At 41.7% G+C, this 27,733-nt stretch overlaps 1 protein-coding gene across 2 annotated transcripts in view; it reads right to left on the reverse strand.

Moving 5' to 3' along the window:
* The window catches only part of NKAIN3 (sodium/potassium transporting ATPase interacting 3), a 914,214-nt gene that overhangs the window by 93,205 nt on the left and 793,276 nt on the right, over nucleotides 1-27,733 (reverse strand). For both annotated transcript variants that reach the window (XM_075316331.1, XM_075316330.1), the window contains exon 5: nucleotides 9,374-9,434. In XM_075316331.1, coding sequence (XP_075172446.1) covers nucleotides 9,374-9,434 — 61 coding nt within the window. The remainder of the gene's footprint in view (nucleotides 1-9,373; nucleotides 9,435-27,733) is intronic.

Here is a 27,733-nt window from a genome sequence, read left to right on the forward strand (position 1 = left end):
ATCAGAGGATGCAACATGATCAGATGGAGAACAGACTGGAGGAACAAGCTGACAGTAGCCTACCAGCACCAGTACAGCAGCGTTCATCTCACCTGACCCTGTGACGTCACTGCAACCTGCATCATCGGCACCGGATCACACTGCACAGGGTCAGGTGAGGTGAGTTCACAATGGACTCACCTAATACCATGATGTCAGTGCCGCGCGACCCGGTCGTGGCTAGCGATATTGCGCGGCATTGGATTCAGGTGAATGAACTCACTTGCCCCTGTTACATCATTGCCCCTGCAGGCACACACACACACTGCTGTGTGCACCCCTGCGGTGACCTGGGCTGACCTTTTGAGGTCCAGGTCACTGCAGGGAAGCACACACAGCATTGTGTGTGTGTGTGTGTGCCTGCAGGGGCTGCTCTCACAGTCAATGTGGGAACATTATGTTATGTGAGTATGGGATTGACGTGGGCACCCCATATTTGGATGATGGTGGACCTGGATTAGGGATTTGAAAAGGGAATTAATTGTAAAAGATGGTGTCTTTTGGGTTTATTTATCTAACTAATTTTTATTTCTATGTCTTTTCAGGTTCAACTTTGGAGAACGTTGGGGGACATCTAAATGGATTACGGCGGACCTTTGCATTTTGATAATGTTTTGAATAAATTGGTCAATGAGTGATGGAGTCGGGGGGGAGGGGGGTTTGTACAATAAAATTTTTTTATTACTTAAAAATAATGGAATTTGTAATGGGGGTGTCTGCTAGACGCCCACCCATTATTAAAACCAAGGCTTGATGTCAGCTGGCAATTCACAGCTGGCATCAAACCCATTTATTACCTCCTTTGCACCCACAACAGGGCAATGGGAAGTGCCGGGTCCAGCGCCAGAATTCTATAGTATGTGCCACTTCTGGGGCGGCTGCGGGCTCCTATTGTTAGGCTGGAAAGGGCCAAATAACCATAGCCCTTCCCACCCTAATAATATCAGCGCCCAGTTGTCTGCTGTATCTTGGCTGATTTTAGAAAAATGGGGGGACCCCATGTCATTTTTTTTTTAATATATAAATAAGTCTGGGATCCCCTGTATTTTTCACAACCTGCCAATGTACAGCAGATAGCTGGGGGTTACAACCCTCAGCTATCTGCTGTACTTTGACGGGTTATGAAAAATATAGGGGATCCCATGCTTTTTTTTTTTAAAGATTATATATTTTAAAAAAAAATATGACATGGGGTCCCCCCATTTTTCATATCCAGCTGTACCTTGGCGGGTTATGAAGAATAGAGGGGAACCTACACTGTTTTTATTATTTGATTTATTCAGAAAAAAAATGATGTGGGGTTCCCCCATTTTTCATATCCAGCACAGGAACAGCAGCAGCTATGGGCTGCAACCCCCAGCTATCTGCTGTACTTTGGCGGGTTATGAAAAATAGAGGGGATCCCATGTTTTTTGTGGATTTTTTTTCAAATCATATATTAAAAAAAAAAAAAATTACTTGGGGTCCCCCCATTTTTCTAAAACCAGCCAAGGTACAGCAGACAACTGGGGGCTGATATTATTAGGGTAGGAAAGGTCATGGTTATTTGGCCCTAACTATAGCAGCCTGCAGCCGCCCCAGAAGTGGCACATGCTATAGATGCACCAATCCTGGCACTGGACCCATCTCTACCCATTGCCCTGGTGTGGTGCAAAGGGGCTAATAAATGGGGTTGATGCCAGCTGTGAATTGCAAGCGGACATGAAGCCATGGTATTAGTAATGGGTGGGCATCTAGCAGACATCCCCATTACGAATTCCATTATTTGAAAGTATTAAAAAATTCTTTATTAGAACAAAAAAAACCCGACTCCATCCCTTGTTGACCAATTTATTAAAAAATTTATCAAAATGCAAAGGTACGCCATAATCCATTTAGATGTCCCCCAACATTCTCCAAAGGTGAACCTGAAAGACATAGAAATTAGCTAGATAAATAAACACAAAAGGCTCCCTCTTTTCCATTTAATTCCCTGTCAAATCACTAATCCAGGTCTGCCGTCATCCACATCTGGGGTGCCCACATCGATCCCATACTCGCTGGCACATTCAATGGAGAACATAACGTCCCCCATTGTCTGTGAGAGCAGCCCCTGCAGGCACACACGCACTGCTGTATATGCTTTCCTACGGTGACCTGGATATCATAAGGTCAGCCCAGGTCACCGCAGGGGCGCACACAGCAGTGTGTGTGTGTGTGTGCCTGCAGGGGCAATGGCGTAACAAGGACAAGTGAGTTCATTCACCTGACCCCGTGACACCCCTGCTGCATGATATCGCTACCCGTGACTGAGTCACACGGCACTGACGTCACGGGGTTAGGTGAGTCCATTGTGAGTTCACCTCACCTGACCCTGTGCTGTGCGATCCAATTCAAATGCAGCGGGTCGCTTGGCAGTGATGTCACAGGGTCAGGTGAGATGAACGCTGCTATGATGGTGCTGACACACTGCTATCGGCTTGTTCCTCCGGTCTTTTCTCTGGCTGATCTGCCGCATCCTCCAATCAGCTGTTCCTGAGGGCGGTCTCCACTTCTGTTGTGACCGCACGCTCCCGCGGTCACAACAAGAGCAGAAGATGCAAAGGCACATGCACCACCCTCTCTGCCTCAAGAAAACAATAGCAGGGGGTCACACGATCTTCACAAAGATAGTGCCGGAGATAAGAGCTATGCACAGGCGCCAACTCCGATGCCATCTTAGTGAAGAAATAGTAAAAGGCTTTTCTAGTAAAATTAACATAAATAACAGAGAGGGCGAGGAACAACAGGCAGAGGCGGGAATCACTATGAATACCCCCCCACAGCTGTTAGCTGATCCTCAGCTGCTGTCACTCAACAAGCTGCAGATTTTACAAAGTTTACTTTCTTGGATTTCAAAACCTATACATCCAAGCTGACCACTAAAGGTATGTATAGAATTAGCATGATAGTGCCAGTATGGCACTGGCTTTAGAGCCTGCTTTACACGATAGCGTATGCGATTTGCAACGCCCCCATCATATGTGCAGCACGTTCAATTTGTTGAACGTGCCGCACATACGAGTAACCCCCGTCACACGTACTTACCCATCCATATGACCTCGATGTGGGCGGCGAATGTCCACTTCCTGGAGTGGGAGGGACGTTTGGCGTCACAGCAACGTCACGCGGCAGCTGGCCAATAGAAGCGGAGGGGCGGAGCTGAGCGGGACGTAAATATCCCACCCAACTCCTTCCTTCCGCATTGTGGGCCGGGAGCCGCAGGACGCTGGTAAGATCTGTTCATCGTTCCCGGGGTGTCACACACTGCAATGTGTGCTACCCCAGGTACGATGAACAATCTAACGTGCAATTCTAGAGACAGGTACGATGTGTATGCGATGAACGTTTTAACGTTCAATCGCAATCGCACGTACCTGTCACACACTGCAATGTACTTACAATGCCGGATGTGTATCACTTACGACATGACCCCGCCGACACATTGTAAGATACATTGCAGCGTGTAAAGCGGGCTTAAGTTATATATGAAAATCCTGATGATTGGTTCACTTGAAATGATAAACCATTTTTGGATGTTAGCTTCCCATTAATGATTGGTGGACCCTGACTGCAAAAACCGGATCTGCTCGGGTTCAAAAGAACCCGACTACCAACCCCGGTTAACGATCCGGGTCCTGCCACCCTGGTAATAAAAAAAAATCAATGAAAAAAGAAAGAAAATAATAATAAAGCAAGCACTTTATACTTATCGGTCTCTGCGCGGCTGTAACTCTGCTCCAAGGCCGCTCACTCTACTTCTGGGGACACTCATTATCCTTTATACATATTCACTGCTTCCCCCGCCCATGGCCAGTCCTTGTATCTCTGATTGGTTGGAGTCAGATGCGCCCCCAGCCTGTGTGACAGTGTTTCTTACTGCAACCAATCAGAGGTGCTGAGTCTGGGTCTAGATTGATGTAGAGCAAACAAAAAAATTGGTATAGGGTTCCCCCATCTGTACCTGGCACAGATAAAGCATACGGCTACAGGATGCAGCCCACAGCCGTGCACTTATCTTGGCTGTGTATCAAAAGTAAGGGATACCACATGAAGCATGGCCATAGAACCTGTGATATCAGGTAATCTGACCTCAGGTGATCTCATTGAACTGAGTGACCTCAGGTGAGGTTACCTGCGGTCATAGGTGGCAACCTCCAGCTGTGACCGCAAATTATGTGAGTGACATCACAGCTCATAATTAGGCTCATTCTCTGCCTGAAGCTCACAGCAGGCGGTCATGTTCTATGGCCGCGCATTGTCACTTAAGATGTAGCAGAGCCGGAATTATCGTGGGACCTCATGTGGATTATGTCGGACCAGGGTGTTTTGGGCATTAATAAAGGGGTGAAAGAGGGTGGGTTTTTTTTGTATTCTATTTCAAATAAAGTATTTTTTCAGTGTTTGCGTTTATTTCTTTTTACTTACAGATTAGTAATGGGGGGTCTCATAGATGCCTCCCATTACGAATATAGGGCTTAGTAGCAGCTGTGAGCTGTTATTAACCGCTTATTACCTCAATTGCCACTGCAGCAGGACAATTGAGATGAGCCAGGTACAGGCCCGGGATTGTCGCATCTAATGGATGCGACAATCCTTTGCGGCTGAAGGTTGCTATTTTAAGTCTGGAGCGACCCAATAAGCATAGGTCTCCCCAGCCTGAGAATACCAGCTCTGGGTATCAAAATTGGGGGGGAACTGCACGCCGTTTTGTAAAGATGATTTATTCAAATAATGAAAAAAAGCTGCATGCAGCTCCTCTTATTTTTATACACAGCCTAGATAAACATATGGCTGGGGCTGCAGCCTGTAGCCATATGCTTTATCTGTGTTGGATATCATAATATAGGGGGGACCCTACACCAATTTGTTTATTTATTTATTTTTACAGCAATAGAGATTTACGCACAGCACCTCTGATTGAAAGAAGTCAGGGTGGGGGCGCGTATTACTGCAACCAATTACTGACGCCAGAACTGCCAGTGGGTGGGGCAGCAGTGAATATGTATGAGGGTAATGAGCGGCCCTGGAAGTAGAGTTACAGCCGCGCAGGAGACTCGTAAGTGTAACGCGCCTGCTGCAATCCCCCTATCCATTCTGCCACCATTGAAAGTGCCAAATTCTAGTCACCATACATTATTATTATTATTATTATTATTATTATTATTATTTAAACCCAATAAAGATTTATTCAACTTTTTCAGAGGAAAAGTGGAGGAGTTCCTCATAGCAACCAATCCATTTTCCATTCTCATTTTTCAGAGGCCTTTTGGACAGTGAAAGTGGTGACCTGATGACCTAGTTTTTCTTTGTACTAGCCTTTATAAATTTCTCTCAATGTATAAAATACATTCAACCACTTATATAATCTTTACATTTCCAAGAAACTATATACGAAGGTCTGCAGAAAATTGAAAACTAATATTCTATTGTATTTATTGTTTTGAAAATTAGCCTTTTATAGAAACATAAAATGATATTGCCTTTTAAATCCATCTCCTTAAAATGGAAATGTGCTGTTTAGTATTCCATGGGAAATGACTTAGATTATTTCTGTAATATCTTGTAAGCTTCCTGTATGATTGGACATACATAAATTATGTAGACGTACTGTTATTTTATTTATTCTAGAACACTGCAAATAATAAGAGTTCAAGATAAGCACAGAGTTCTGCTTATTACTATCATATCATCCATTATTATGCTTGTCATTATTATCATTATTAATTATTATTATGATAGTTATTAGGTATTTGTTAGGCTCTGCTCACATTTGCCTTGGAGTGTCTCCATCGGGTGGACACTGAGGTGAGACCTCATAGGTAGGACCTAACTGAATGTAAAATACTTGAATGTGAAGACTGTATAATGTGATAAAGAGTAAATTAGATAAATGATATGATCTTTGTGTAACCTTAAATTGTTTGCCCCTTTAACAATACTGTTAGAAAATATAATTGTGTAATTGGTTAAATATCCAAAAAAGGATGGTGTGTAAAGACTTCCATAATCACTCCGATACTACATGCAGATGTTGTTTACTACAGTGGTACGTACAACAATCCCATTATACATTAGTACTTATAGCAGTCCCACAATACATTGGTGCTTACAGCTGTCCTCCAATATAGTGGTGTTTTGAACACTCCCACCATTCATTGGTTCTTAAAGCAGGCCATTAATACACTTGTATTTGCAGTGGTCCTCTAATACATTGTTACTTACAGGTGTCTCTAGTACATGGGTACTTACACTTTTCAATAATACATGGATAGTTAGAATAATCCTCAAATTGTCACAGATGTAACAAGGCCAGCTGACAGTCCTATTGCAGTGAGTGTAAGAAAATCCCAGAGCTTTTCAGCATGTGTTGTTATCTAACAGTTCCCTGTTTCTGCAGCAACGGAATCTAGAACTCTGGGAATCTGTCAGGTTTTCCTCTTTGTTGCCAGCCTCTGACTCCCTTTATAAATCTCACTCTGGGGATAATTGGGTGCGGTTTATATTTTGTTTCTGACTGAGCTGTGGAGAAGTCATGTTGTTCTGTTGCTCCAGACTCCTGTAGTTGCTGCAGCTCAGATAAGTATTTGTCTTTGATACCAGGGTACTGGTGATAGCTGTTGTTTTTCCCCTGTATTGTTGTTCCCTTGTGTCCTCCTTTAGTGATAGTGGTGTTGACAAAGAGATCATACCCTCCATCCTTACTTAGGGCCCATTTACTAGGATGCAATAGGGCCCTGGTAATCCAACTTGGCGACAGGTGCGAAACCTGTTTAGGGTCTGTGAGGGCAGTGAGGGTGAGCTGCAGGTTGTAGTCAGGGATCACGACTTACCCCATTCCCTAGCTATAAGGCATTCCTTCCCCTTTCCTGTGTCTGTGTTTTATGGCCAGTATAACTTCTAACCCCGGCTGTGACACTAATACATTGATACTTATAGCTGTCTTCTAATACATGAGTATGAGTACAGATGTCCTATAATACATTGTTTTTTTACAGCTACCCTATATTACATTTGTACCTGTAAGTTCTTATTATGAATCCCTTTCATCTCTAAACTTCTCAAATGATTGGTCTACTCTCTATCTGCTATCTTTTGGTCAACTTTGTTCTTAACTGTTTAGAATCTTGTTTCCACTTTTTACACTTTACAGAAACTGCCCGTACTAAAGTCTCTAAAGATCTACCAACAGCTAAATCCAATGGTCACTACTTTCTTTTGAATCTCCTGGATCCTGCGTTTGATTCTCTGGTTCATCAACTCATCACTCTGCTCAAAGTGCAGACCTATTGGTCTCACAGATTCCATTCTCTCTTAGTTCTGTTCCTATCTCTTTGGCTGCTCTTTCACTGTATCATTTGCCATCTCATCTTCATGTCCTCTTCCCCTTAATATCAGGGTTCGCCAAGGTTCAGTCTTAGACCCCCTCCTCTGTTCTCTATACACCACAAGTATTGAATAAACGATCAGCTCCCATCTCTTTACCAATGACACCCAAGTATACATCTCTTCTCCTGACATCTCCTCACACTACAACATACCAATGATATTCTATCTGCTTTCTAACATTATGTACTCCCTGTGTCTGAGACAGAATATTTCTAAATATCTCCAGAATCTGACTTTTCTAATGTCACCCATTAAGCATGTTTGTGAGGCTCTGGATAGGCCTAAAGGACTGCATATTCAAGTTCTTGCCAATATCCAGCAATTTGCAGTCATTGATGAGGAGTGGACCAACCTTCTACTGGCCACAATCAACAACCTGATCAACTATATGCGAAGGGATGTGTTGCACTGCGCAAGACAAAGGGTCGTCACTCCACATACTGACTGTTTTTTTTAACCCATCCAGACCACCCCAATACTGTAAAGCTGCACATTTTAGAGTGGGCTCTTGTTATGGCCAGCCTAAGGCACACCCGTGCACTAATCATGCTGTCTTATCAGCATCTTGCCACACCTGTGAGGTAGATGGATTATCTCAGCAAAGGAGAAGTGATCACTAACACAGATTTACACAAATTGGTGAACCATATTTGAGAGAAAGAGGCCTGTTGTGTACATAGAAAAAGTCTTAGATCTTTGAGTTCAGCTCATAAAAAATGGAAGCAAAAACAGAAGGGTTGGGTTAATATTTTTGTTCAGTGTAATTACAGCTGTCCTATTATAAATTCTTATACTGTAGCTGCCATATAATACTTTGATAGTTATGGCTGTTCAATAATACATTGGTATTTATAGTTGTCCTATACAACATTGATACTGTAGTTATGGCTGTCCTATAACACATTGATAGTTACAACTTTCCTATAATACATTGATAGTTATGGCTGTAGCTATCCTATAGTACATTGATACTTTTGCTGTAGCTATCCTATAATACATTGATCGTTATGGCTGTCCCATAATACATTGGCACTTACGCTGTAGCTGTTATATAATATAAAATATTGATATTTACAATTGTCCTATAATACAATGGGACATATGCTGAAGCCTCATATAATACATTGATAGTTCTGGCTGTCCTATATTACATTGAGAGTTCTGGCTGTTCCATAATACATTGATACTTTTGCTGAAGCCGCCATACAATACATTGATAGTTACAACTTTCCTATAATACATTGATAGTTCTGGCTGTCCCATTATACATTGATACTTTTGCTGTAGCTATTACATAATACATTGACAGTTATGGCTGTCCTATAATACAATGGCACTTAGGCTGGACTCACACGAACGTATGACATCAATGCGAGAACATCAGATGCGATATGCTATTGCTCCCCCCGGCTCAGTGCGAGCGTGAGCCGAGTGTCATGCGACTGTGACCCGATCTTGCAATCGGGTCACAGCTGTGAAGCTGAGGACGGGCGCCGTGGAGGAGAGGGAGGGGTTAATCCCCTCATCTCCTCCATTGTCAGTCTGTGCGTATATCGCACTGCACGGAGATAACATCCGAGTGCAGTCCGATGTTTCTCTTGCACCCATTCACTTGTATGGGTGCGAGTGATACGGCTCTAGCAGAAAATCGCAGCATGTTGCAACTTTTCTTGCATCCATAATCTGGATGCGATAAAAGCTGCCCAACTGCTCTCCCTCATTGCCTAACATTGGTCAGAGTGCAATACAAGATTTTCTCGCATTGCACTCCTCCGATTTTCATGCTCGTGTGAGCGTACCCTTATGCTGAAGCCGTCATATAATACATTGATCGTTATGGCTGTCCCATAATACATTGGCACTTATGCTGTAGCTGTCATGTAATACTTTGATCGTTATGGCTGTCCTATAATACATTGATACTTACAACTGTCTTCTTCATCTGTAAAAACACTGATCACGTAACAGGCATAGACAAAACCGATGAGCTGCACAGAGAAAGCAAAGGAGATTTCAGTTAATGGGGCAATTATGAATAGAATTTATAAAGCGTAGAGTGTCAGCAATGGTAATGTAATTCAGATGGTATTATAAGCTAATTACGCATACTCAGGAAAGTAGAGAAAAAAATGCCGGGCTATAATAAACCTCTGAGAACGCAGACTTAGCTGCATTTAGCATGTTCTTATCATCAAGGAATATAACAAAGACCATGATAAAAAAAAAGATCGGGTCCAATTCTTTCAAACCGCCGTTTTGTGCGCAGTCTTAATGATGATCGTACAGGAGTAAGATTGGCCAAATTTAGTAAGAGGCTCTGTGCACCTTGTCAGAAATGTTACTCTAGTCAAGGACTGGAGAGACATACAGAAACCGGAGTACCTTACGCCAAAAATGTTTGATGAATTTATTGTGCGGGTATTTTTACGCACGTACAGTACAATATTTTGATCACTTTTGTTGCATTTTTTGGAAGGAGTACACAAACTGAAAAAAGGCAATTCTGGAATTTCAGTTTTTCTCTTTTTCACTTTACACTAGATTACTGATCTGTGCTTAATAGGAAATAATTACATTACAATAGAATAATGTATTTGCGAGCATAAAAGACAAACGCAGACAATTTATTCACTATGAATGACTTTACAGCAAGCAATAATTTATTAACAGTATCAAATAGACAAATGTATAATAAAGAGTGACAACCCTGAAAGAGCACGAAAAATATAATCACTAACATCATTATCAGAATATGGATTAACATTTTAATTCAGAACATATTTCTTATACAAAGCATGGAATTGATAAAAGGGAACCTTCGAGTACTTTGGCAGATGAGAAGTGCTTGATGATATGTGTTATAAAACCTGAAATAAGTTCTCTGCTACTTATTATATTAAAAAACTAGAAAGAAGGATTATACTGTAACAAACACAACTTAGGGTACTTTCACACCTCCGGTTTTTCTTCTGCGGCACAATCCGGCACTTTGCAGGAAAATCGCAACCGTTTTTTTTTTGCTGCCGGTTGCGATTTTCCTGCATAGACTTTAATTAGTGCCGCATTGTGCCGCATGGCCTTGCGTTCCATCCGGTTTTTGCCGCATGCGGCAGATTTAGCCGATGCGGCGGCCGGATGGAACGTTGCCTGGCACGTTTTTTCGTGCGGCAAAAAAAACCGCATCGCGCCGCATTCGGCCGATGCGGCGCATCTCTCAATGCATGCCTATGGCGGCCGGATGCGGCGCGATGCGGCAAATACCGCATCCGGCCGCCGCATGCGGTTTTTGCCACTGCGCATGCTCAGTAGCATGCCGCAAGCGGCAAAAACCGGGCGGGCCGCATGGGAAAAACTTATGCAAAGGATGCGGTGTTTTCACCGCATCTGTTGCATAGCTTGCACAGCCGGATTGAGCCGCAGGGCTCAAGCCGGATGTGTGAAAGTAGCCTAAGCCCCATAGTTACATTACTTGCAAGGGCTGGATGGCACTATTAGGCTGCTTTCACACATCAGTTTTTTGCAATCAGGCACAATCCAATTTGTGCCTGATGCAATGGATCCGTCTCCGATTGTGTAAAAACTGATGCAACAGATCCGGTAAAAAAAAGGATCCGGTTTTTTTTTATGCTGAGAGAGAGAGATTCCATCATCACCGCACAAACACCGACACTATTGCCCCCATCATCTCCGCACAAACACCGGCACTATCGCCCCCATCATCTCCGCACAAACACTAGCACTATCGCCCCCATCATCTCCGCACAAACACCGGCACTATCGCCCCCATCATCACTGCACACGCAGGCACTACCGCACGCATCATCTCCGCACACCCCTGCACTACCGCACGCATCATCTCCGCACACTCCTGCACTACCGCACGCATCATCACCGCACACGCAGGCACTACCGCACGCATCATCACCGCCCACCCCTGCACTAACGCACACATGATCACCGCACACCCCTGCACTACCGCACGCATCATCACTGCACACGCAGGCACTACCGCACACATGATCACCGCACACGCAGGCAGTACCGCTCGCATCATTACCGCACACGCCCCGGCACTACCTCAGTGATGTGCCCACTGACAGCACAATTCACATCAGTTGCTGCGTGGAGCTGATAGAGAGCGGCGGTGTTACACTGCCGCTCCTGTCAGCTTCATGTAGCAGAGCTGAAATTGTCGTGGGACCTCTGTGGATTACGTCAGACCTGGAGGGGTATTTGGGGATTTTAATAAAATGGTGAAAGAGGGAGTTTTTTTGTCTTTTATTCCAAATAAAGTATTTTTTCGGGTGTATGTGTTTATTTACTTTCACTTACAGGTTAATCATTGGGGGTGTCTCATAGATGCCTGCCATGATTAACCCCTTATTACCCCGATTGCCACTGCACCAGGGCAATTTGGGATGAGCCGGGTAGAGTCCCGGGACTGTCGCATCTAATGGATGCGGCAATTCCGGGCGGCTGCTGGCTGATATTTTTAGGCTGGGGGGCTCCTCATAACGTGGAGCTCCCCATCCTGAGAATACCAGCCTTCAGCCGTGTAGCTTTATCTAGGCTGTTATCAAAATTGGGGGGGACCGCATGCCATTTTTTTTTAAATTATTTATTTATTTTACTGCACGATATAGACGCGGCCACCGGTGGCTGTGAATGGTTGCAGTGAGACAGCTGTCACTCAATGTGGGGGCGTGTCTGACTGCAACCAATCATACGGGTGGGCGGGGAAAGCAGTGAATACGAGATTGAATAATGGGCGGCCGGCATTTTCAAATCAGGAGAAGCCGCCAGAGGAGTGTGACAGCCGTGCAGCGCCGCGTCGGTGATCGGTGAGTGGGTGAGAGTGAGTGAATGAGTCAGTGAGTGAGAGAGAGAGAGTGAGTGAGTGATTGATTTTCTGACAAGCAATGAATTTATATCACTTCTGGGCATGCTCAGAAGTAAAACCCGACTCCAGTACATGCTTCCGGCTTTTGATGCATGTCACCGGATTCAGCGAGCATAGACTTTTATTATGCACCATGCCGCACAGCGCCGCATGCGGCGCTATGCAGCTTTTTGCCGCTGGCAAAAAATGTTTCTCTCTGCGTCCTGTGCGGCCGCCAGAGTGACGACTTTTGCCGCAACCGGCAAAAACCGGATCAAACGCGAGTGCATGCAGCACAACCTGGCACTAATAAAAGTCTATGAGGAAACAACGCACCCGGCGGAAAAAAAAAACGGATGCATTTTTCCCGCAAAGCACCGGATTGTGCCGCACAGCAAAAACCTGATGTTTGAAAGCAGCCTTAGTAGCATATGATGTGTGATTATATGGATAACATTTGAACTGGGTAAATCAGAGGAGCTGCAGTTTATTAGTGAAGTAACATTAAAGCAGAAGTAGGAGGAGCAACAGGGGAATCAACTCATTAGTTCAGTGCATCACAGATAAAATAAACACTTGCAGAAGCCAGTAGCGGGATGAAAAAAAAATCCCAGCATTTAACTCCTTTAGCCCCCGAGCATTTTTCCGGGGTTTTTTTTCCCTCTCTGTCTTCCGAGAGCCACAACTTTTTTATTTTTCCGTCAATCTTGCCATATATATAAGGGCTTGTTTTTTGCGGGACGAGTTGTAGTTTTAAATAGAACCATAAGTTTTACCATATAGTGTACTGGAAAACGACAAAAAAATTCCAAGTGCGGAAAAATTGCAAAAAAAGTGTGATCGCACAATAGTTTTTGGGATATTTTATTCACAGTGTTCACTATACGGTAAAACTGATATGTCGTTGTGATGCCTGAGGTCGGTGCGAGTTTGTAGCCACCAAACATGTATAGTTTACTTGTATCTAAGGGTTATTTTTTGCTTCTTGAGCTGACGTTTTTAACAGTACCATTTTGCGCAGATGCTACGTTTTGTTCGCCTGTTATTGCATTTTGCGCAAAATTTGCAGCGACCAAAAAAAACGTAATTTTGCAGTTTGGAATTTTTTTTGCTGCTACGCCATTTACTAATCAGATTAATTGATTTTATATTTTGATAGATCGGGCATTTCTGAACGCAGCGATAGCAAATATGTGGAGATTTTTTATTTTTTTAACGCTTTAATTTTCAATGGGGTGAAAGGGGGGTGATTTGAACTTTTAGGTTTTTTTATTTTTTTCACATTTTTTTTAAAAAAAAATTTAACTTTTTTTTTTTTAATTTTACTAGTCCCCCTAGGGGGCTATAGCGATCAGCAATCTGATCGCTCTGCCATATCTCCAGATCACAGCTACAGAGCTAAGGTCTGCAGATATGCTGCTTTACTTTCAATGTCGGCAGTATTCCGGCATTCAGAGTAAATGACTCATGTTAGCTACAGGTGTCATCACATGACCCTGTGCTACCATAGCAGCCACCGGAAGTCACGTGATCAGGTCACGTGACTTCCGATGGGGGCCTGGTAAGTCAGCATAATGGTGGCGCGCATATACATCTCGCTGCCTGATTTTGGCAGCGAGATGTAAGGGGTTAATAGTCGCGGGTGGAAGCGATTCCACCCGCGACTAGCAGGCACACAAGTCAGTTGTTGAAAAAAGCTGATATGTACACGGATTGCCGTGGCCTGCCCATGGCAGGGGGCTGGGATTAACCGCACATGATCCATGACGTACCCAGTACGTCATGTGTTGTTAAGGGGTTAAAGGTTAGAAATAAAATATCTGGATGTATTACATCTATTATCTTTCTTTACCTTTATCATTCTCAGAAAAGGAGGAGATTAAAAAAAGTCACAAATAAAAAGGCAGCCATATTTATCTACACCAAGAGACAATACTAAATGCACTTCAGGATTCCTTAGATCCCAATAATGTCACAAGCAGTAGAAGTGTGAAATATCGCTGAAACCACCATTAACAAATAGAGATGAGCGAACCCGATGTTCGATGTTCATACCAAACACAGACGTTAAAAAAAAAAAGAGTTTGAGTTCGGAGTTAAGGTACTTTATATATGCAAACCACTCATGCGAGCATCGCTGTGCTCGGAAACGTATGGTGCTCGGCCCGGTGTGAGCCACTTGCAGTGATTGAATGTCTCTCACTGGGGAAAAAAAGTGTGATCGGCTCTAGTGGGAAACAAAAAAAATTACAAAAAATGGAAAAACCCCGCTCACCCTCCTCCGTAAGAAGATCCAAACTGCACAATTAGTGACTTCCATTGGGGTTCAGGTCAAGTTGGGGTCAAAAACCAAACTTTATCTAAAGTCCAGATGAAGCCACCAAACCGATTTTCAATGTTTTCGCTCATCTCTATGTCAACCTCACAATGCTTTTTTATTTTACCTCTTTGAGTATATTATTAGGGATGATCGAATACCTTAAATATTCGGCTTTGCCAATATCCGATGAAAAGGTCGCCACTATGCGAATATTCGATGCGCAATGTAAGTCTATGGGAAGCCTGAAAAGTTCCGAATAGTTGTTATTCGGGTTTCCTATAGACTTAAATTACGCATCAAATATTCGAGAATAGTTGCATAGTGGCTACCTATTTGGCAAATATTCGCAAAGCCGAATATTTGAGGTATTCAATCATCCCTATATATTATATAATCAATCAAATTGTGCAATAGAAAAATACAACTCATCCTGCAAAGAACAAACCCACATATAGTACATAGTAAATACAGTTGAATAAAGATAAATGTCTATCAAGTTCAACCGAAATATGATAAAGAACAAAGGGAAGGGGCACATGAGCAACCACAATGCATGATACAGTCAGCCCAAAAAGAGTAATCTTTCCTTCCTGATGCAAATTATCAATACACTGCACCAAACATTTGGAAAAGAACCTTACACTTCTACATGAGCATTGATGTTATTTTTCTTCTAAAAAAATATCCAAGCCTTTTTTTAAACCATCAATGGTTCCCGCTGTGACCACATCTTGAGGTAGCCTATTTCACAGGTTAATAGTTCTTATGAAAAATAATTTGTGTCTCCTCTGGAGATTGAACTTGTTACAGTAAACAGCTTTTGACTATAGTTTTTACATGAGTCATTTATGCACTCACAAATTAATCATGTCCACCCTTAGAGGTCTCTTTTCAACTGCATACATTTTATTTTTTTGTACTCTTTCCTCATAATCACGGTCCTCCATGCCCCTTATCAGTTTTGTGTCAGTTCTTGTACTTTTTATAACTTCAGGGCTTCTTTTCTATGAACTGGTGCTCAGAACTGAACTTCATATTTCAGGTTAGGTAGCAATAACACTTTTTAATGGGTCAGTAATATGTCCCTGTCTCACAAGTTCATAATTACACAATATCCCGCTTTTGAAGCCGTTGATTGATTTTGCATGCTGATATTTACGGCAGTCTGTGATTTACAAGTACACACAGCTCCTCCTCTATAAGTGACTCTTCTAGTTTTACTCCTCATAGAACATGAGATGCCCACATATTATTAGTGCCCAGGTGCATAACTTTACATTTCTCCACATTGAACCTCATCTGCTAAATGGATGCTCCAACACTCAATCTGTCCAAGTCAGCTTGTAACCTTATGAACATCCTACATAGACTGCAATGTACTACATAGTTTGGTGTCATCTGTAAAAATAGAAATATCACTATTAATTCTATATTAGCAGACCCAGAACTGAACCATAGAGTACATCACTTCTCAAACAGAGACCATTCAGAATCACAATAGTTTTCAATAGTGTTCTGGGTGCATTCTTTGAGCCAGTGTCTGATCCAATTACAAACCCTAACTTTCTATGCCTATATAGACCTTAATTTGTGTGACAAACATGTCCAATGAATAGTGTCCCTTTTTGAAAATGGACAAAAAAGACTGCCTGCACTCAGCCTCATCGATGAGGCTGAGTGCAGGCAGTCTTTTTTGTCTATATCAAGAGGGTCATACCTTCTGACCGTGCACCCCTCCCCCAGTTGCCACAGGTAATCTCATTCTATATAGCAGGTTCCTACGTGCCCATACACAGGAGGTTTTTAACCCAGAGAGAGGCTTCAGAATAGCGTTAGGTACCGGGTTACGAGATATGCTGTGAAGGGGCAACTGGGCAGATATACAAATGGCCTTTTATATATGCTAAATATCTCATTTTTCTTAGATTTTCCTTAGCAGTAATGCAGGTCCATGTTCACACATTCATGGTTTCCATACTTTAGCATTATCAGAGCGCAAACTGTCTTTTTTTGCCTTTTTGAAAATGGGCACCACCATAGCCTTCCATCAGTTATTTGGCACAGTACCAGTCACTAAAAAAAATCTCTAAAAATGATTGCAATAGGGCACAGCACTAACTGACTCGAGGATTGTTGAAAATCCACTTGTGACTTTTAGGATCGCTACTTCCAATAGGTGGCGCTGTGCTAGAGTTTGTCTCCTTTACTGGAGAGACAATTTGAATATTTCTTAGAGGGGCGTGGCAGCTATAAGTCCCCTTACCTGGCAGCCAGACTGGCTTGCAAAGTCTCCTTAAGGAGAATAGTGTTCCCCCGTGGTCCCCACATAGCTTTCTCATGAGCCAGATCAGACACCCCCATACTTTGCACTGACGAGGGGCAAGCACCCCGAAACACCGTGTCTGCAAATTGGGATTCTGATCTGGCTTATATATCCTGAGTCATATTGCAAAGGATTGTTGAAAATCCACTTGTGACTTTTAGGATCTACTTCCAATAGGTGGCGCTGTGCTAGAGTTTGTCTCCTTTACTGGAGAGACAATTTGAATATTTCGAGCTTTTTAGGAATCTATGAATGCCTATCTGGGTCTGGGGCCTTGTTCACATTTACTTTATATACACACATGGTCAAAATTGTTGGTACCCCTCGTTTAATGATAGAAAAACCAACAATGGTCACAAAAATAACTTGAATTTGACAAAAGTAATATTAAATAAAAAAAATCTGTGAAAATGAACAAATGAAAGTCAGACATTGATTTTCTGCTTCCACAGAATTTAAAATAAAAATAAAACTCATGAAATAGGCCTGGACAGACATGATGGTTCCCTCCTTAACTTAATATTTTGTCGCACAACTTTTTGAGGCAATCACTGCAATCAAAGGATTCCTGTAACTGTCAATGAGACTTCTGCACCTCTCGACAGGTATTTTTGGCCACTCCTCAAGAGCAATGGTAGAGAAAAAAGCGTGCACACTGAATTGAGGGTGAGGTGCTAGTGATTGAGGAAACTCCACTAGTATAAGTATAGAGATACACTGAACACTCAAGTAGCAATAAATAATAAATAAATGTATTCAAGTTCAGAAAAGCCAAGCAAAGGAAGTGAACTCATAAGGCAGATATATAATTTCTGACGTTTCGGCCAACGGCCTTATTCACAGAGTTTTGCTGCCAGAAACAGTTCTGAATCCAAAGGAAGAAGCTGTGGCTATGAAATAACTGGAGGATTGAATGAATATAGTGCCCTGGATGCCTGAGGCATGTCATCTAGACTTGTATGGACGCCGGCGTTCCCGTGCCTTGGCTTCACATGAACTTGAATAAATTTATTTATTATTTATTGCTACTTGAGTGTGCAGTGTATCTCTATACTCCTCAAGAGCAAACTGCTCCAGTTGTCTTGTGTTTGAAGGTTGCCTTTTCCAGACGGCATGTTTCAGCTCTTTCCATAGATGCTCAATAGGATTTAGGTCTGGGTTCATAGAAGGCCACTTCAGAATAGTCCAATGTTTTCCTCTTAGCCATTCTTGGGTGTTTTTAGCTGTGTATTTTGGGTTATTATCCTGTTGCAAGACCCATGACTTGTGACTGAGACCAAGCTTTCTGACACTGGGCAGCACATTTCTCTCTAGAATTCCTTGATAGTCTTGAGATTTCATTGTACCCTGCACAGATTCAAAACACCCTGTGCCAAATGAAGCAAAGCAGCCCCAGAACATAACAGAGCCTCATCTATGTTTCACAGTAGGGACAGTGTTCTTTTCTTAATAGGCTTCATTGAACACAGAGCTGGTGTGCCTTACCAAAATGTTCCATTTTTGTCTCATTTGTCCATAGGACATTTTCCCAGAAGCTTTTTGGATAGTCAACATGCAGTTTGGCAAATTCCAGCGTGGCTTTTTATGATTTTTTTTTCAACAATGGTGTTTTCATTGGTCGTCTCCCATGAAGTCAACCTTGGCTTAAACAACGATCGATGGTGCTATCTGACACTGATGTTCCTTGAGCTTGAAGTTCACCTTTAATTTCTTTAGAAGTTTTTGTGGACTCTTTTGTTACCATTCGTATTATCCGTCTCTTTGATTTGTCATCAATTTTCCTTCTGCGGCCATGTCCAGGAAGGTTAGCTACAGTCTCATGGATCTTAAATTTCTGAATAATGAGTACAACTGTAGTCACAGGGACATCAAGCTGCTTGGAGATGGTCTTATAACCTTTACCTTTAACATGATTGTCTATAATTTTCTTTCTAATCTCCAGAGACAACTCTTTCCTTTGCTTCCTCTGGTCCATGTTGAGCGTGGTTCACATCACGTCACCAAGCAGGACAGTGAGTATCTGTAGTCATATATACAGGTCCACTGATTGATTACAAGTTTGTAGATACCTGTGATGCTAATTAGTGGACACACCTTGATTTAACATGTCCGTTTTGTCACATTATTTTCAGGGGTACCATCATTTCTGTCCAGGCCTATTTCCTGAGTTTTATATCTTTAAAAATTCTGTGGAAGCAGAAAAGCAATGTCTGACTTTCATTTGTTCATTTTCATAGACTTTTATTTATTATTACTTTTGTCAGATTCAAGTTATTTCTGTGACCATTGTGGGTTTTTCTTTCATTAAACGAGGGGTACCAACAGTTTGGACCACATGTGTAACTTAGCTTGGAACATATCTATAACAAACAGAGTATATTAGATTGCATATTAAGAGCACTTGGATAGACTACATCCACCTCTGTCTTTCTGTATAGGTGAGCTAAAGAAGCTTTCTCTTGTTCCATAGTGATCAAGTGCCTAATACCTTTATTTAGAGAACCCACCTTTGCTTTTATGTATTTATATATTAAAAGAATTTCTTGAGATTTCCATTTCTATGGCTATGTTGATGGAATATTAAAATAAATATGACAGCTTTTGAAAGATGGGTAGGAGCAAACAAAAGCAAGAATATAAAAATTGCACACGGTGGGAAGAGGATGAACAGTAAAATGTACACTGGGCATTTATATGTTAATGGTGAAAGTGGAACATCATTTTTTCATGTAACCATCAGCAGGTGGCTTCTTCAATTCTCCATAACTTAGTTTGGCATACAGCAACTCATTTGCATTCTCATTAAATATGCAGATGACACCTGTCAGCTACATGCATATTAATAAGGTGATCAGGTTACATTTACACATTCCCAAATGTACTTGCAAATCGTTGCTGTAAACAGGCAGCAGGAAAACGTGCTGGAAGAGTGTCTAACGTCTCACTACAAGATACCAGAGAATTGCCTAATTACATTGCCTTGAAAAAGTATTCAAACCTCGTGAACTTTTCTACATTTTTTTACAATACACCTACAAATTTAAATGTACTTTACTGGGATTTTATGTCATTTACCAAGACTAAGGAGCAAGTATTTGTGAAGTGTAAAGGAAATTATCTAAATATTTAAAATATATAAATCCCAAAATTGTGAAGTGCATTTGTATTCAGCCCACTGTAGTCTGATACTTTGTAGGACCACCTTTTGCTGCAATTACTGCTGCAAGTCTTTTGGGGTATAGAGGTAAAAGTCCAGCACAACCATCAAGTAAATTAAAATTTCTTCTTTGCTAGGTTACTTCATAAAATGACAAATATGGGGAAGATAAAAGACCTGTTCTAACGCATTTCGAGTGTTTTACGCACCCTTAGTCATAGCATATTATGAGTAATCTGATATAATTCAAGGTATATAGAACTGGCAACCAATCAGTGATTAAATGGGTTTGATATACAAATATCCATGTTACAGTCTCATTGAATCCTACAGACTCAAATAGTGCAAGTGCAAAAAAAAAATGATCATGGATTGCAAATGGATGCACAAAACATGGTGGACTGATTAGTATACTGTATATAAAAAAATAATTTCTGAAATTCATCCCTTTTGGAAACTTAGGGGCCCTTTGCACACTACGATATCGCAAGCCGATGCTGCGATGCCGTGCGTGATAGTTCCCACCCCCGTCGCAGCTGCGATATCATGGTGATAGCTGGCGTAGAGAACATTATCGCTACGCCAGCTTCACATGCACTTACCTGCCCTGCGACGTCGCTCTGGCCGGCGACCTGCCTCCTTATTAAGGGGGCGGGTCGTGCGGCGTCATAGCGACGTCACATGGCAGGCGGCCAATAGAAGCGGAGGGGCGGAGATGAGCAGGACGTAAACATCCCGCCCCCCTCCTTCCGCAGAGCCGGCGTGAGACGCGGTGACACAGGTAGGAGATGTTCCTCGCTCCTGCGGCTTCTCACATTCTCACACAGTGATGTGTGCTGCCGCAGGAACGAGGAACAACATCGTACCTGTCGCTGCTGCCAAATAATGGAAATGTCGGACCCTACACCGATGGTACGATAACGACGCTTTTGCGCTTGTTAATCGTATCAAAAAGGATTTACACACTACGATATCGAGTGCGACGCCGGAAGTGCGTCACTTTCGATTTCACCCCACCGATATCGCACCTGCGATGTCGTAGTGTGCAAAGCCCGCCTTAGTGTCAAGGGATAGAATCCAAAATGCTTCCCATAACATAAGCTTTTGTTGCCAGTTCTCTCCACAGGTTGGACATTTAACTTTTTCAATAGCATAAACCTGAAATAGCATCAGCATTGTGGGCAGAAATAAAATGTTTAGTAACACCGGAATACGAACTGTTTCTTTTTTTAATATCAGCAATATGTTCGGCTATACGCCTTTTTAATTTTCATGTTGTGCATTACACACAATAAATAACATTACTATCACAAATTCATGATCTTATAGGTTATTGGGAAGTACAAATTCATAGACTTTGTTTTTGGCCATAGTGTGCACATTGCATCTATTCCCTGAGCACCTATGGAACCCTCTCAATTTTAACCAAGGGGAATCAGTTCTAGTTTCCCAGAAAAGACTGTGTGATAATGAATCTCCTATGGATTTTCCACGTTTAGCTACACACCTACACCCTCCAGATATAGGTTTTCACAACATGTCATCTTGGTTAATAATAGGTACGAATTTCAGAATGATCCATTTGATTTCATAAAATTGTAGACTACAGGGGATTGAGAACGTAACACAATCATAGGAAATATTATATATTGGGTCATTTTTGTACAAAAAACTATTCCTTGTTTTGGATCCAATGTCTGTGTATGATTGATGTAGTAAGTGTTTATTAGAAGGGAAAAACAAAACAATATCCAGCGGAGATACTTGGTATCGTAAATCCCAACGAAAAAAAAAATGTTATTTTTAAAAAATTCTAATTTTTATTTATTAATGTGTTAAATTTCCATTGTATGGAATATTTAAAAGTTGGCAGAGCAGAAAACTATAATCGTATGCATTTTGGTGTTAGATACACGCCTTCATCAGACCATGATGAAGGCATGTACCTAACGCCGAAACGCATAGTCGTATTAATATATACTATTATAGTTTTCTGCTCTGCCAACTTTTAAATATTCTATACAATGAAATTTTAACACATTAATATATAAAAATTAGGATTTTTTAAAAAATAACATTTCTTTAATTTATGAACTTCTATACTTTTTTGCAACACTTAATTACTGTATTTTTCGTTTTATAAGATGTACCAGATTATCAGACGCACCCCAAATTTAGAGATAAAAAAAGGTAAAAAAAAATGTAGTCCGTTTTAAAATCCATTGTTGTCTTACTGGAGGGGGGAGCGGCAGCGGTGCTGGAGTGGATTCACAGGAGGCAGGGGCGGTGCTGGTTGGGTCTGTGGCTGGCAGCGGTGGATCTGTGCCTGGCAGTGGTGGGTCTGCACTGGCAGCGGTCGGTCTGCGCTGGCAGTTGAAGCTGTGCTGGCTTTGTGGAGCACACTGATGCAGCAGGTGTCCCAGATGCTCTGTCGGCGGTCCGGCTTTCAAAGAAATGGCGTCCAGAGCGGCGCGTGTGCAGATGGCGCTCTCAGACGAGCGCCATCATTTGAAGCCAGATCATCTGGCACACCCGCCGCACAGTCACCGCAGCTTCCGCTGCCAGCACAGCCAGCCAGCCGCCCATACAGAGAGACAGCCAGCCGGCCACACGCACAGAGAGGCAGCCAGCCGGCCACACGCACAGAGAGGCAGCCAGCCGGCTGCCCACACAGAGAGACAGCTAGCCGCACAGAGAGGCAGCCGCCCGCCCGCACAGACAGCCACTCACGTTAAGGCTTAAGCCACACGGCAAGAAAAATGGTGCGAGTGGAGTGCGATAAAAAATCGCATTCCACTTGTACCAATATTAGCCTGTGTGTCAGCACACATGAGCGATTATTTTCTCTGCCCTACTTGGACCGAGACAACAATTGCAGCATGCTGTAATTGTAATGCGAGACTCTTTCTCTCGCACCCATTCAATTGAATGGGGCGAGAGAAAAATCGCACTGCACTTGCGGTACACCGGTGTACTGCTAGTGCAGTGCGAGAATGGCAATAGCCGGCTACGGAGGAGAGAGGGAGAGAAATCCCTCCCACCCCTCCTGAGTGCTGGCACGCCCTCTGAAGCTGAGGTCTGCTCGCACGAACGGACCTCAGTAGCAAGGACACATGCATGACACTCGGCTCTGCTGTAATGCCAGTGTGAGCCGAGTGTCATGCAAGGGGATCGCAGTAATCCCCGTGTGGCCTCAGCCTAACTCTCCACCTCCTGGTAAGGTATATTCGGATTTTAAGATGCACCCCTCATTTTCCTCCCAAATTTTTGGGAGGAAAAGTGTGTCTTATAATCCGAAAAATACGGTATATGCAAATTTGGTATGGCCCTAATTATACTGCCCTGGCAAACATATTTCCAGTTATTTTTAACTGCAGAGTGAACATTGAAAAAACAAAACCTAAAAGCAATTGCAGAATTGCATTTCTTTCTCAACTTCACTTCTCTTGCTCGCATTTTCCAGTAAACCGTATGATAAAAAGGATGGTTTATTCAAAAGTAGAACTAGTCCCATAAAATCAAGTCTTCATATTGCTTTGTCAGGAAGAAAATAAAAAAGTTATGGCTTTTGGAAAATAGGGAGGGAAAAATGAAAGTGCAAAAATGAAAAATTGCTGAGTCCTTAAGGGGTTAAGCTGCAATGCTACATACAACCTGTTGACAGGTGTGGCACTGTATCTTGGAGAATGCAGCCAGATGGACCAGTTTAGGCCTCTTGGCTAATCATGCCCTTTGAATTCTCTCCCGTTGCAGTCTTTTCATATAGAAGCTCTGCAGAGAAGGTTACATAGTAAGAGACGGACGGTAATCCTCCTTGGATTGTTAGTCACAAACCATCTGAAAGCAGCATATGGATTTCTGAAAAATATATGTGAAGTCAAATAATGAGCATTGACTTCTTTTAAATACCACAAGCAAAGGGAATAGTGAAGTCTTTAAATCTGGAAGGTTAATATTGCCCTATTTAAAGATGTGACACTTCATTCTTCCCAGAGGGGCTACAACATTGTATTTCTTTGTTCCTGAAAATGGTAGAATGATGTAATTTTTAGATCACTGAACCATTCACATAGAGAAGTCTTTATTTTATGTTATAAATCCTGTGCAGTCACTTCTATAACTCAAAATATAAAGAGGAAAATATATTTCTTGCTTTCAGACCAATAAGCCCTCATCGAAAACGTTTGTATCAAATCCATTCTTTCAAAAGACCACACTTATCCATATCACCATGGGCTTCTAAAGCCTGCTATTCCCTGGCATCTTCCCAGGTTTCTGTGATCCAAATGCAAACCCTAGTTGACAGTTTTGGGGTCACATGTTCTGCTAATCTCCTAGATATCCCAAATAAAGAGCCAGGTGGCACGCAAAACAGTAGGTGCTCATGTCTAGGAATGGCATCCCATGTAAGAAATACTTGAAGAAAAAGATTGCCACTCTTGTTTTCATTGCTGTGTAAATTTAGTCCATTTTATTAATTAATTTTTCAATGTGAAAAAAGTGACGCGTTTCAGCTAAGCAATCTTACTAAAACACAATATCAGTACATATACAAAATTTGGTTTAAATAGCTGAACATTTCCCTCGTGCAGTTACCTCCCCTGTTAACTTTGTGAAATAATACAAGCCATTCTATATTCTATAGAAATCCAAAGAAGAAGAAAAAAAGCCACGGTATAAAGGGCGCTGCTCACAAGGGAGATAGGAGATAAATAGTGAAGATTTATTTGAGCTACAACGCGTTTCAGGGATACAATAAAACAATAATGATTTCCCCCTTCCTCAGGTGCATGCTACCTGAGGAAGGGGGAAATCATTATTGTTTTATTGTATCCCTGAAACGCGTTGTAGCTCAAATAAATCTTCACTATTTATCTCCTATCTCCCTTGTGAGCAGCGACCTTTATACCCTGGCTTTTTTTCTTTTTTTTCTTCTTCTTTGAATACCTTATCTCTCCTTTGGGAGTCCACGGGGTGCCGCAGCTCCAGCCTTAGGAGATCTAATTACATTGACTTAAACATCAGACTAGCATGGCTCTATGGGATCGGAATTCCTCTTATCTGATCCAGGAGTGAGACGCTGACCCTAACAGGAGGATTGCAGGAGCTCTGAGCACCAGCAGCAGTGAAATCTAAGGCTGCTATGTGATCATCCTCAGCAGGATCTGTGTCGGCCAGCCAAGGGGTAACCTGGATCTCTCTGTCAGTGCTAACAGACAGTGTTGTACCTGTAGTACAACACTCATAGGTGAGTGGAATTGTTTCATTATTCACCACATAAAGTTTACTCTTACACACAGGAGCGCCCTCTTCTCTCTTTTTTTCTTTCATATTCTATAGAAACCATCTTGTCTTATAACTGAATGATATCTTAGGGTTCAGCTTACACTGATGGGCGGGGAAGTTTCACATTTCTGCACAAACCTCTGTGGCTCTTATTGGTGCATGGTAATTTCTTTGTGTGAGGTACTATATAAACTGAACACATGATGTAATAAACCAGAAACCCTCAGTACACCATGCTTGGCTGTGCTGTATTGATTTCTGCAAGCGCTTGTAGAACAAATCTTATTAATTTGGAGTTCCAAGGGCATTGAAGCAGAGTATTTTGCTCACATCTTACATAATTAAGTAGTAACTAAAAACCACCAAAACCTGTAAACTTCCCTTCAATTGTTTATGAAAGATAAAATAAGGTTAACATGGTTCAATTTATTACAAATAAATTCAAATATATTCAAATGATCAAAAATAATTTATATTCAATTTCATATAAACCGTAAAACATTAAAAAATCTTTGTTGTTAGGACATTTTCTATAAAAAGATTTTTTATATCAAAATTCGTAAAATGGAATCAATATAAATAGACTCTATTCAAATGAAAAATTACCAATTATAATAAATATATTTTTTTTTATAAATATTGAACCATTTGATACTTATTTTCTTCTAGTATAAATACAGTCATATGAAAAAGTTTGGGCACCCCTATTAATGTTAACCTTTTTTCTTTATAACAATTGGGGGTCTTGCAACAGCTATTTTAGTTTCATATATCTAATAACTGATGGACTGAGTAATATTTCTGGATTGAAATGAGGTTTATTGTACTAACAGAAAATGTGCAATCCACATTTAAACAAAATTTGACCAGTGCAAAAGAATGGGCACCCTTATCAATTTCTTGATTTGAACACTCCTAACTACTTTTTACTGACTTACTAAAGCACTAAATTGGTTTTGTAACCTCATTGTGTTTTGAACTTCATAGGCAGGTGTATCCAATCATGAGAAAAGGTATTTAAGGTGGCCACTAGCAAGTTGTTCTCCTATTTGAATCTCTTATGAAGAGTGGCATCATGGGCTCCTCAAAACAACTCTCAAATGATCTGAAAACAAAGATTATTCAACATAGTTGTTCAGGGGAAGGATACAAAAAGTTTTCTCAGAGATTTAAACTGTCAGTTTCCACTGTGAGGAACATAGTAAGGAAATGGAAGAACACAGGAACAATTCTTGTTAAGCCCACAAGTGGCAGGCCAAGAAAAATATCAGAAAGGCAGAGAAGAAGAATGGTGAGAACAGTCAAGGACAATCCACAGACCAACCCCAAAGACCTGCAGCTTCATCTTGCTGCAGATGGTGTCAATGTGCATCGGTCAACAATACAGCGCACGTTGCACAAGGAGAAGCTGTATGGGAGAGTGATCCAAAAGAAGCTGTTTCTGCAAGCACGCCACAAACAGAGTCACCTGAGGTATGCATAAGCACATTTGGACAAGCAAGTTACATTTTGGAAGAAGGTCCTGTGGACTGATGAAACAAAGATTGAGTTGTTTGGTCATACAAAAAGCCGTTATGCATGGAGGCAAAAAAACACGGCATTCCAAGAAAAGCACTTGCTACCCACAGTAAATTTTGGTGGAGGTTCCATCATGCTTTGGGGCTGTGTGGCCAATGCCGGCACCGGGAAAGTTGAGGGTCGCATGGATTCAAGTCAGTATCAGCAGATTCTTGACAATAATGTGCAAGAATCAGTGACGAAGTTGAAGTTACGCAGGGATGGATATTTCAGCAAGACAATGATCCAAAACACCGCTCCAAATCTGCTCAGGCATTCATGCAGAGGAACAATTACAATGTTCTGGAATGGCCATCCCAGTCCCCAGACCTGAATATCATTGAAAATCTGTGGGATGATTTGAAGCATGCTGTCCATGCTCAGCGACCATCAAACTTAACTGAACTGGAATTGTTTTGTAAACAGGAATGGTCAAATATACCTTCATCCAGGATCCAGGAACTCATTAAAAGCTACAGGAAGCAACTAGATGCTGTTATTTTTGCAAAAGGAGGATTTACAAAATATTAATGTCACTTTTATGTTGAGGTGCCCATACTTTTGCACTGGTCAAATTTTGTTTAATTGCGGATTGCACATTTTCTGTTAGTACAATAAACCTCATTTCAATCCAGAAATATTACTCAGTCCATCAGTTATTAGATATATGAAACTGAAATAGATATTGCAAAACCCCAAATTGTTATAAAGAAAAAAGGTTAACATTAATAGGGGTGCCCAAACTTTTTCATATGACTGTATACA

This window comes from Anomaloglossus baeobatrachus, chromosome 6 (genome assembly GCF_048569485.1).
Source record: "Anomaloglossus baeobatrachus isolate aAnoBae1 chromosome 6, aAnoBae1.hap1, whole genome shotgun sequence".
Classification (NCBI taxonomy): Eukaryota; Metazoa; Chordata; class Amphibia; order Anura; family Aromobatidae; genus Anomaloglossus; species Anomaloglossus baeobatrachus.